The 12635-nt window shown below is 46.1% G+C and overlaps 1 protein-coding gene across 1 annotated transcript in view; it reads left to right on the top strand.

The window, feature by feature from the left end:
• Tns3 (tensin 3) overlaps positions 1-12635 on the top strand; it is a 265870-nt gene that overhangs the window by 138190 nt on the left and 115045 nt on the right. The window contains exons 11-13 of the mRNA XM_076836877.2: positions 2956-3068; positions 4146-4206; positions 4969-5044. Of these exons, the coding sequence (XP_076692992.2) occupies positions 2956-3068; positions 4146-4206; positions 4969-5044 (250 nt within the window). The remainder of the gene's footprint in view (positions 1-2955; positions 3069-4145; positions 4207-4968; positions 5045-12635) is intronic.

Here is a 12635-nt window from a genome sequence, read left to right as displayed (position 1 = left end):
GAGGAATGTGGGCTACATGTGGGACTATGGGTTGGAACCTGGCTGTGTCTGAACAACAGGCCCCTCAAGGAATGCAAATTGTGGTATAAAACCTGGTATATTATTAGTATTATAGTTAAGTAGCCCTTGTTCTATTTTGAACCATGAAGCATTATTTTTCCACTGAGCAGTTCCCAAAATGGGAATCTATATGACCTCTTGCGCAGAAGATAGGGTGTTAACAAGATGTGAGCCATGCAAAAAGATGTCTAGCACACACCAGGGAGGCATGGCCGCCTTATTGTCTCCTTTTTGTTCTTATTACTTACTGAACCAGCAACTTTTTAATAACATTAAAAGAGTGTGGCGAAGGGGAATACTTCTTGCTTTAACATGCCCACAGCTTTGGTGCATCTGCCTGCTGTGCATCTGTAATTGATGAAATGTGATGTTCAACTTTGCATTCCAAGCCTAATGCCTTGCACCCAAGATCAGGGGACTGCCCCTAATTTTCCATCTTTCTCTGGTATCTTGCTCAGTGCCTGCATTAGAAGATGCTCACCAAATAATTATTGAGTTGGTGAACAACTGAATGCATGTGTAAGAGAAATCTGGAGGGATGTTTGAGACCAAAGAATGTGCAATGACAGCCTTTATGGGAGCAGGGAGACTTCGTTGTCCTACAGACACCCTGTGGACAGGGGTTCCTTGTGGGCTATTTTAGGACCAAGGCCAAGAAATCAATTCAAATTCAAGTTCAGAATAACCACTTCTGAGATTGAATAATAAGCTTAGGATTTGTGGCCGACAAGCTCCAAAATCTCAACAGCAACTTCTAAAGAAGTCATTGGCAGAGAGATAAGGAACCCCTCAGAATCTTCAAATTATTAGTATAGTTATCCCTTGGTATCGTCAGGGAATTGGTTCCAGAAACTTCATGGATTCTAAAATTTGCAGATACTCAAGTTCCTTATACAGAAAGATCTTGTATTTACATGAAACTTACATGCATCTTCCTGTCTACTTGAAATCACATCTAGATGACTTATAAATGTAAATGAGTTTATGTAAATGGTGGTTGACCCTGTATATTTTAGGGAATAATGAAAAAACAAAACAAAACAAAAACCTGTCCAAGTTCAATACAGATGCATTTCTTTCCCTACCAATGTTTTTGATTTAAGTTTGGTGGAACTCGTGGATATAGAACTTCTATAGAACTTATAGAAGGCTGACTGTGATTACTTTTTGGATTGGTGAAGCTGTGAGCTGAGTGACCCTTCATAGATAGAGATGGAGAGCTGGTGACTGTTGAGAGCCAATTTCAGGCAGGGCAGGCTCTCTGCTTCAGAGACAGAGTCCTGGGGCAGATGCAAGTGGTTTTCTTTCTTTTCCCCCATGGTCAACAGTGGGCCTGTGGTCTTGGACTCTGTGTCCTTCTTTGGGAGCTTGTGGAGAAGCAGTATTCTGCTGCTGTACCTTGACCTTACTCATCTGAAGGAAGAAACTTTTTGTGCTCTTTTGCACATGAGCGATAACCCCAGTTGGGTAGAAATGGAGGCGTTGCCCATAGTGTGGGACAGGAGCTAATGGCTTCTGAGCAAGGAGCGATCTCAGCTTCCTGGAGGACAGCTGTTTGTCCCCTGCAGAAAGTGGTGACATCTCTGACTTCAGCTAAAGTCAGCTTCTCACACTGTTGGTAACAGGAGCCCTTGGGTGCTGCAGAATGTTCCACATTTCCATGAAATTGTGAAACAAGTACCGATTTTATTCTGAGGTCTGGGTGCACAATAGGCCCAAGCAGGTCCAGCCTGTAAAGGACCAGCTTACCTGAGTGGTTATTGCAGAACTGCCCACACCCATAGCCAGGAGCCCATGGACTGTATACATTGGGCTGGGGCTCTCACAGAAGGGCCTGGGGAAGAGCTGTCCCTTGTGCTCAGGGCCACCCAGTGCTAGAGGGTGACTCAGGATATAAAATTTAGGTGATTAAAACTAGATGAACAGAGAAAGTAGGGGACAAATGATAGATGTACTACTGATCTTATAGTCCGACAGCCACTGAAAGACTCCCACCTTAACTGACAGTTTGTTGGATGCCAAATGTGCCTCATTTATCCACCCTCAAATAGCATGAGGTGCATCATTAGAACTGCTGTTGGGGAACTCTGGGCAGGGGCAGCTCTGGGCTACCAGGTACACAGGGAACCAGGGAGTGTCAGGCAGGGCACAGGGAGGGAGGCCCAAGGCCGAGGGAACCTCAGAGCTGGAGGAGGGTCCAACACATGTCCTGGTCATTGCTGCCTTGTCGTGTCTCATGAAGACCCTGTGGATCACACGCGCCTAGTATAGAAACTTCCCTCTGAGTGCACAGGGCTGAGCCTAGAATTTAGACAGGAAAAGTCACATCTTCCAGGCCCATGATTGTCCCAAGTGGTCTTTACCTTGGAGCCGGGCCACTAAGAGAGGACCTAAGAGGAGACTCTTGGGGAAGAGTAGCTCAGGGACTTCTGAGGTCAAAGAACCTCTTACTGTTGGTGTGGGAGGTGCCGTGTACAAGTGAGAGTGAACCTTGACTCTTCCTCAGGCCTCCTGAGTGGGAGCAGAAAGTCCTGGGGGAAATGAGTTGCTGGGCCTGCATCATGTGGCCCCAGATGCTGGCCTGACCTCGGACGGGGTTTGGGGAATGGTTGAGGGGGCTTCCCAGGTGTGGGTGTCCAGGCATGGGAGATGCTTGTGCCTCTTTGTCCTCGCTATTTAGTGAGAGGCCATGTGGGCAGTTCTTAGCATGGTGAATGGAGCCGCCGCCAGGGCTGTGACCCTCTGAGGCTTCAGCAGATGACCACTTTGAGTTGTGCAGCAGGACAGGACCTCCTGATTGTCTCAGGAGACAGTTTCCTCCTCTCTCCTGGCCCTGCTGAGACTTGTGCAGTGCTGAGAGTGCTGCTGTGGGGTCTCAGCCGCTTTTCTTTGCAGGTACGTGCAGTTTCTCAGCGGGCTACTCTCAGGATCAGTGAAGATGAATGCCTCACCCTTGTTCCTGCATTTCGTCATCCTGCACGGCACCCCTAACTTCGACACTGGAGGAGGTGAGAGATTGCCATGGCATGGAGCCCGTGATTTGGTAACAAGCCCCCTCCCTGATTCTGCGACATCCTGAATCTCTCCCTCAGCTTCCTAGTTGTAGAAGCAGCTCTGTTGTGTGGACTCTGTTGGGAGACTGTTTGAAACAGTTGGTTAGGAGAGGGACAGGGAACTAATACTCCTGTGCCTGTGTACAAGGAATCTGGAATGCTGTGTCATCCTAGGCCAGCAGTCCTGTGGGTCACTGTACACTTGGTCTCAGGCTCACACAGCGGTGAGGGAAATCAGCATGAAAGAGATTTCCCAGCTGCTTCAGGATCCCATCTTTTCCCTCCTCTTTAAAGTGATTTCAAGAGAGAGCACCTAGCACAGGGTTGGCATCAGGACCTTTTGCCCTGGTCCCTAGTCCCATGCAGGTACCCATAGCCTGTGGGTGGTCAAGACCTTGTCCCCTCCCCAGTCCCATGTAAGTGCTCACAGCACATGGCTGGTGTCAGAATCCGGTCTGCTTCTCCCTTATGTGATTTAGATAGTTGCAGTTTCATCCTTTTGCAGTGCTCAGGATAAATCTAGGGCATCTAGGCGATGGTTCTACCACTGAGTTACATGCCCAGCCCTTTTGAATTTTCTTTTGAGATTGGATCTCATTAAGTTGTTCAGGGTGGTCTCAAACCTGTACTCCTCCTGTCTCAGCCTCTGAGTAGCTGGGATTATAGGTGTGTGCCACTGCACCTGACTTCGTTTCTTCCATTTTAAAGTATATCTATGCTTTCCTGTCCCCCTGGTCATCAGGACCAGAGTGGACCTACTGAGCAGAAAGTGGATTTTGAGCCCTAGTAGGCGTCTGGATAAAGGTCAAGCTCTCTTTCTGCGGCTCATAGGACCAAGTTTGGGCTTCAGGTGAGGCCTGCTATTTCCTGCAGGGGCGGGAGACTTCTTATGCTCACTGAATGTGGGCAACTCTGGGAGCTGTTTCCCTAGTCTCTCTGGCAGTCTATGCAGTCTCTGATCTCTCTGCACCTGCCTCTCTTTTTTGGCTAGACTCTGATCCCATTTTTACCTGGGGTGTGTCTTTCTTTCAGTGTGCCGGCCCTTTCTGAAGCTCTACCAAGCCATGCAGCCTGTGTATACATCAGGGATCTAGTAAGTGCTGGAGCTTGTCCTGTGGCATCCTGGGGATCGTGGTAGAGCCTGGCTACCTTTCTCATGGGAAGAGGGTGTAGGCAATGAGGTGAGAAATTCCAAGGAGCCCAAGGAGCATGCAGAAGGGAAAGCCCTGGGACAGCCTGTGGCCCGACATACACAGGTGTCCTGTTTCTGCCACTTAAGTTGGCTCCATCAAGGGGGTGAACACTGGAGTCTCCAGTGGAGAGAGGGCCATTGCTGTTTGGAAGTGGACATATTGGAAAGATTCCCAGGACAAGGTTCCCTTATGATTTTTCTTTCTCTCTCCTTTGCATTTTTTATATGCACCAGTTTTTCTTTTTTAATATTTAATTTTTAGTTGTAGTTGGACACAGCACCTTATTTATTTATTTAGTCCCATTTCTGGGTTCACACTGGATGCTACGCACATTGATGGCACTTTGAAAATTTCACCTGTAGCTTGTTGAAGCTGCATCCAACTGCACCTCTCCGGGACTCCTTGGTCTTCTCTATAATTGGGCCCCTGGGGTAGGGTCTCAGTGCCTTTGGGTAAGTCACTGACCCTGATGTTGCTGTAAGGGCTCTCCAAGGCCTAGGGATTTTCTTAAGCCTTTTGGACACATTTTTATAGAGTGGATGCTCAGAAATTAGATTCTGTGTTAATGGGAACATTTTATGTACACGTTCTTTTCTCAACATGTATTATGTCCACAAAATCATGAGATTGCATAATGATGTACCTTCTTGTTTATCCCAAAGCAATGTTGGTTCAGAAAACCCCAGCAGAATCTGCATTGTCATAGAGCCCGCCCAGCTGCTGAAAGGGGACATCATGGTGAGTGCCCGCTGTTTCCGTAATAATGACCCGAAAGGCAGAAAAGATTTCATCGTAAAACAGTAACAGACCCTGTTTTGAAACCCTCCCTCCAAAAAATCTGTAGGAAGGTAGAAAAGTAGCCTTTATCTTAATGCATTTGGTTAGTTTTTTGAGTAAAAGTATTTTAATTAAAGGGAGAGAACGAATTTTTGTTCTTTAGTGTCCTTGATTGTAGAGCCATTTTGTATATATAAACTTGAAAATGAAGTGTGATACGGTGACTGAACTCGGGACATCCCCTTTTCCTGACCATAATTTGTAATCTTAACATGATCATAGCCCTCCTAGGGTGTAGCGACAGAAATAAAATATGTGTTTAGCATTAAGAGCCAGAGTACTGGTGTTATTATAGCTTGGTTAAGGATCAAAACACTGATTTCTTCAGATAATTTTGTTTCTTGGGTGTGTTCATTTTGGGAGGAGACTAATTGTTATTGTGTGTGTGTGTGTGTGTGTGTGTGTGTGTGTATTTTCTCTCTCTCTCTCTCTCTTTTTTTTTTTTGAATCCAGGGGTACTTAACCTCTGAGTCACATCCCCAGAAATTTTTTAGTTTTTGTTTTGAGACAGGGTCTTGCTAAGTTGTTTAGGGCCTCACTAAGTTGCTTAAAGCCTCACTAAGTTACTGAGGCTTCCCTGAAACTTGCCATTTTGGTGCCTCATTCTCCCCAAACTCTGGAATTTAAATGTGTGCCACTCTACTCCGCTGTCTTTTATCTATCTTGAATACAAAGGCATTTATACAGGTGAGATAATTTTAGTAAAGATTTTGTCTAGAATAGAGACAACCTTTAAGGCATATGTATAGCTGCCAGGATGCAGAGAATAATTTAGATACGATCTTTACATGGCCTTGGCAGACCTGCTTTGATAAAGGTTAGGTGACTCAGGTGTTCACTTTGCAGTATATATAAAAGGCTCAACCAAAGTCTTTGAAGATCCTCATTAATTTCCTCCAGAAGTTTGTATTTTAAAACTCTTTCTTAATGGATGGGGGAAAGTCCCCACCTTGCCCACCCCAGATTTTCACAAAAAGAAGGACAGGAGGTATAGTTCAGTAGTGGAGCATGTGCCTAGCATGCTCAAGACCCTAGCTTGATCCTCAGCTCTGGGGGAAAAAATCCATAAGGATAATGAGGGTAGAGACCCTGGGGATATAGTCACACCTTTCGCATGCCCTCTGAGTCCCACAGCTTCAGTCTGTGCTGCTTCAGAGGGTGGAATTCTACAGATGGAGAAGGTACCTGAGAGGGTATAAGGGTCAGTAAGGAGTGCGGCCATGTGGCCGAGCCCTAACTTTGCTCAGCATTGTGCTGAGCACTGCACAAAATCACCTTCCATCCCCATGACAATCTCATGAAAGAACTGCACTTCCCATTTCACAGGGGGGAAAGCTGAGGGTGTAGGTGATTACTCTGTTTTCACAAGCTCATTTTTCAGCCACTCTCTTCTGCTGCCCCAAGGAGAAGGGCCCTGGGCTTGCAAAGCCTGTAGTTGGAGTGCAGTGCAGCCTCCCTGCTTCCCTGGGGTTAGTAGAGAGGGGCAGGGCAAGGAGGGGAGAGAGATTCTCCCCACCATGTGCTGCTTCATGTCTTCTGTCCAGGCGTGCAATGCTGGCCCTGGCTTTAGGACACCTGCGATCGTTGGGCAAAAGGGCCGAGCTATTGGGGCTGGGGATGTGGTTCAAGTGGTAGCGCGCTCGCCTGACATGCGTGCGGCCCGGGTTCAATCCTCAGCACCACATACAAACAAAGTTGTTGTGTCCGCCGAAAACTTATATATATATATATATATGTATATATTATATAAATAAAGGGCCGAGCTATTTATTTATTTACTTATTTCAGTATTTGGGATTGGACCTAGGGGAACTCCACCGCTGAACTACAACCATAGCCCTTTCTATTTGAGACCATCTGAGTTACTCCAACTAGACTTAAAGTTCTGATCCTCCTCCCTCAGCCTCCCACGTAGCTGGGATTATAGGAGTATGAGCCTTAATGGAGGACAGCTTTGTGTCAGCACTAATCAGGCTTTACCCAGCTGTGGCTCTAACCTGTCTCTAGCTCTGGAATTGGGTCCAGTATTTTAGCTTTAAAGGAGAGGACAGGAGAGGCTGGTGGGGTAGGATTGGCATCTGCCTGTCATCATATCCTGTCTGCCATACAGGTTTGTGGGGGGACTGGAGTTGGCTTTTCCAGGGGGCAGCTCCCTGTCTGCAGGGATTCGTTGTTAAAGCCATGTCCCTTTAGGGTGACCCAGGGGAGGTGACCAAAAGCTATGATATGGAGGGTGACCCTCAGGCTAGGGGATGTATGGCTCTCCGCCCCTTCCCACTCCCTAGAACAAGGGCAAGGCTTCTCTTCAGATGCTTCTGAGCTGGTGGCTGCAAGTCTTCTGAGACCTGTGGGCAGACTAGTCTAATTGCCATGCCAACTGCCAATCCCCTTTCCCTGTCCTTCCCTTCTTCCCCATCCTCCTTCCGCTCTCTCTTCTCTTCCTTTTCTTTACTCTCATTCTCTTGACTTTCTTCACTTGCATTTTCTCTTTTGCTCTCTGTTTTTTTTTTTTTTTTTTTTTTTTACCCAATAGTCTTTTTTGGAACATTTTGTCCTCTTTCCGAGTCTATGGGCTTAACCCTAGGCACAGGAAGGAAGGGAGGAGCACAGTGACTTTGTCCTGGAGGATCCTGGTGAAGACATGGGTTGGTTTGTTTGTTTTTCCTTGAAGAGGACCTGCAGCTGCTCTGTAGCCCAGGTCGGGGGCCACTGTAGGTTGAGGCAGAGCAGTTTGGGTGAGGACTCAGCTGGATATGACCTGTGCTGGGCTGGAAGGGTGTTACCAACAGAGGACACAACATCTTGGCCTCAAGGTGTCCGGAGGAGTCTCATGCCTTTGCTAGGACATCTGTGTTTGTGAGGAAATTAAACATCTTGGACAGGAATTCTTGCATAGTTCTCTTTTGGGAAACATGGACCTCTGCTCAGTGGAGGAGCACACTTAGGTTTGTGCGGATGAAATGTGTGAACCCACATAAGTCTTCCAGGACAGCGTATGACAGAGGGTGAAGACCGTGCCACATGAGGCTGAAACATCACAAGCCATTGTCACAACCAGAGAGACCATGGCTTGACTTTATGAGTGGATGGGCACTGACTTTTCCCTCTGCTTCTTCACCATGAACCTCTTCCCACGGAACTGCATTCCAGCCCTGTCCCTCCCTGTAGTGGGCACTGCAACCCAAGCATGAGGTCTCAGTAAATGTCACGTGTGCCTGGCTGTGGCCACTGGAACGTGGCTTTGAGCAGGCTACAAGGAGCCTGTCTAGGGAGGTGGAGGCTATGGGTGGAGGCAGCCTTTGGCACTTGATTAGTGAGGCGGATCCAGGAACAAAGTGGGCGGGGCAGAGGAGGGGAGGAACCTGGGTGGGTGGGAGGCGTTCTCTGGTGGATGTGCCAGGGCTTGGTAGATGTGCCCCATCCTGGTAGAGCTCCTGGGTGCCCAGGGAGCTGAGGGAGCTAGGTGTTGCTCTAGCTCAGGAAAGTTCCGTCCTGTGTGTTGGTGTTGCTGGGTGACCTTTGGATGAAAAATGATGCCTGCTGGGCACCCAGAAGTCAGAGAAAGGCAGCTCTGTTCTTGTGTCAGTGGCTCATAGCTATTTGTTCCTAAGTGGTTTGTTATCCAACAACTAAAGAGTCAGTCTGCCACTACTTTGAAAGCAGTGATTATTTGAAATTGTTGCAAAAATTAGAGTAAAATTTGTGAGTCCACTGGGTGTGTAGCAGAGACCCTCTGAAGCTCAGGCTGTGGTCAGGAGGGCCAGGCCAGCTAGCATTCGTTAATCAGCCTCTAGAGAAGTTCTTGGTCAGCAGAGAGAGGCTGAGGCCTGCAGTGAGCAAGGCGCTGAGTCAGCAGGAAATGTCAGTCAGATGTGAGCATGGCTGGAGCATCATGGAAAGGTCATTTCCACTCTTCATAACACTTGGGGCTTGTGTGGTCCTGGCCTGGGGTGAGGAGTCCCCAAAGCTCTGTGTGCCATGTCCCACAAGTGGGTTCTCAGAAGGGAGAGGTGCAGACTTCATGCCAAGGTGCAGGGTAGTGGGACAGCCCTAGGCCCCCATGAGGACGTGGCACTACTGAGAACAACGTTGACGTTTGGGAACTGGAATAGTCAAATGTGGTGCATTTCAGGGAGCAGAAGGCGGGTAATGGTGGTGGTGGTAGAGTGTTCCCAGGTAATCCTAGGAGTGAGTTGGGCCTGTTCTGGGGAGTTCCACTGACTGTGAGGCACTCAGAGGGACAGCCTTGGTGGGGAGAGGGCCAGGTGTAAGCCTCCCCTGAGCCCAGGTTAGAGTAGTTGTGAAGGTGAGAACCAGACCCACCATCTAGCCTGGGCATCTTCTGGAACAACCTCATACTTGAACTTGAACGTGAATCTTGGATGGACATTTTATCAGGACAAAAGATCCTTGCTGGTGTTGGGTGTTTCTGAGTAAGGGGCCCACCCTCTCTTCTTGGTGGTCCTCCAGGCCAGCTTGTTCTGCTTGGGTTACTTTTTTTAGATCACCACAGACTGGGTGACCTGTAGTAATGGGAAATCCAAGGTTAAGGTGCTGCAGACTCAATGTCCCGTGAGGACCCCTTTTCTGATTCATAGATAACTCCTTTCCCTGTGCCTCATGTGGTGAAAGGAGTGAAGTAGCTCTGTGAGGTCCCTTCTCTAGGGCTACTAATGCCATTCCTGAGGGACCCAATCTCTTCACTAATCACCTCCCCAAACCCCCACCTCCCAATACTATCACTTTGGGTGTGAAGATGTCATCACGTAGATTTAAATTTTTTATTAGTGCCTTATAATATACACAAAAGAAGGATTCATTATATCATTTTCATTTATGCACACACCAATTTGATCAGTCTCATTTCCCAGCACCTTCCCTTTTCCTCCTCTTCTCCCTCCCCTGATCTGCTTGCTCTACTGATCTCCCTTCTATTACCATTATTTTAATTAGTGTTGTAATGATGTAAGTGGATTATTATATACGTAATTTTATATATATCTATATGTATCTCTCTCTCTCTCTCTCTCTCTCTATATATATATATATATATATATATATATATACATACATACATATATATATATATATTTCATTATGGTACGTAATGTACATGGATATAGCATTATTTGGTAGAGTTCATGCCCCAGTACTTCTCTATGCCCTTCCCTCCTCCCATCTTCTCAGTCTCCTTCCTCTACTCTATTGTTCTATTTTCATGAAATCTCCTTGCCTTTTTTGATTATTCCTTACCTTTTTTTCCCCTTTTCCTCCCTCTCTCTAACTTCTGCACATGAAAGAAAACTTTGAGTCTAGCTTAATTAACTTACCATAGCATTCTCCAGTTTCTATCCATTTACCAGTAAAAGACTTTTTTTTTTTATTGGTTGTTCAAAACCTTACAAAGCTCTTGATATATCATATTTCATACATTAGATTCAAGTGGGTTATGAACTCCCATTTTTTACCCCAAATACAGATTGCAGAATCACATCGGTTACACATCCACAATTTTACATAATGCCCTATTAGTAACTGTTGTATTCTGCTGCCTTTCCTATCCTCTACTATCCCCCCTCCCCTCCCCTCCCATCTTCTCTCTCTACCCCATCTACTGTAATTCATTTCTCTCCTTGTTTATTTTCCCATTTCCCTCACAACCTCTCTTTTTTTTTTTTAAGAGAGAGTGAGAAAGACAGAGAGAGAGAGAGAGAGAATGTCAATATTTATTTATTTTTTTAGTTCTCGGCGGACACAACATCTTTGTTTGTATGTGGTGCTGAGGATCAAACCCGGGCCGCACGCATGCCAGGCGAGCGCCCTACCGCTTGAGCCACATCCCCCCTCACAACCTCTTATAGTAAATGACTTAATTTCTTTTTTCTTTCTTTCTTTTTTGGTGCCAGGGATTGAACCCAGGGACATTTAACCACTGAGCCACACTCCCAACCATCTATTTATTTATTTATTTATTTTATATTTTTAAATTTAAAGATAGGGTCTCACTAAGTTGCTGAGGCTAGCTTTGTACTTGTGATCCTCCTAGCCCCCCAAGCTCTGGGATCACAGGCGTGTCTCACTGTGCCAGGCTAATTTAATTATTCTTTATGGCTATGTAGAACTCCATTGTGAATATATATCACATTTCCTTTATCCATTTGTCTGTTGAGGGACATCTACCTGGTACTATAACTTGGCTATTGTGAATTGCACTATTATAAATAAATACTGTTATGAATGTAACACTATGGTATGCTGTTTTTAAATCTTTAGGGTAAATTCTAAGAAGTGGAATAAATAGCTGGGTCATATGGTGAATCCATTTCTAGTCTTTTGAGAAATCTCCATACTGTTTTCTAAAGTTTTGTAAAAAGTGCTATCCATAAGACATAAATGTATCTTTTCTCTGCCCATCCTCACCAGCAACTATTGTTATTTGGGTTCTTTCTACCTGGAATGAGATGAAATCTTTGTGTAAGTTTTGTTTTGCATTTCCCTGATTGCTAATGATGTTGGGCGTTGTTTTTATATATATGCTGTCCATCTGCACTTTTTATTTTGAAAAGTATTCATGTAGATCTTTTGTCCATTTATTGATTGGTTTACTTTTTTGGTGTTAAGTTTTTGGTTTTTTTTTTTTAAACTTTTGAAAATATATCCTGGATATCAATTCCTTGTTGGAATAGTAGCTGGCAAAATTTCTCTCCCATTCTATAGAAGTCTTTCTTCCCACTCTTGTTTCCTTTGCTGTGCAGAGGTGTTTTAATTTGATCTCGTCCCACTTATTGATTCTTGGTTGGACTTCTTGAGCTCTACGAGTCTTTTTGGAAGTTGCTGCCCTATACCAATGTGTGGGAGTGTTGCCTTAGGTTTTCTCCTAGTAGTTTCAGTGTTCCTGATCTCATTCTGAGGTCTTTAATCCACTTTGAGTAGGTTTTAGGGGGACACAAACACTGAATCTGCACAGAGGCTATCACCTCTCCACCCCCTTTCCTGCCTTGTCTCAGACTTTCCTGATTCTCTTCTATGCCTCACTATGGCTTCCTCTGCTGGCCTTTCATTGGTGCCTTTACCTCCTACTTTGTCCTGGTTTTCCTTTCTTTCCTACCAGGTCTCAGGAAAAAACAGTGCCCAGACATCCTGTTCTTTATCTGTTGCTCTGCTCAGTGGTAGTGCCCTGTCTCTCTGTCCACTGGTGGTGGCCATGGTGGCATCATCCTCTGCCTGGTTTGTGGTGCTCCTCCCGTGAGCCCTGTTCTCCCTGGGAGCCTGTTCTCTTTCCCTGTCTTTTAGCCTGAGGCCTTGAGGAGCCTTCCCCAGCTTCTGCACAGCTGCCCCTGACCTGGTGTTCTCCATGCTGCTGCCCCTCCTGCTCTCCTTATCCCTTGTTGTCTCTCACCTGCCCTTACTTACTTGCAAGTCAGATTATTGTGGTTCTAGCCTACTAGGATCCACCAGCTGCCCAGGATGCCCTTTGCCAACTCCATCTTTC

The sequence above is a fragment of the Callospermophilus lateralis genome, chromosome 1 (genome assembly GCF_048772815.1).
Source record: "Callospermophilus lateralis isolate mCalLat2 chromosome 1, mCalLat2.hap1, whole genome shotgun sequence".
Classification (NCBI taxonomy): Eukaryota; Metazoa; Chordata; class Mammalia; order Rodentia; family Sciuridae; genus Callospermophilus; species Callospermophilus lateralis.
The sequence above is the reverse complement of the archived record's forward strand: the minus strand, read 5'-3'. Positions and strand labels throughout refer to the sequence as shown.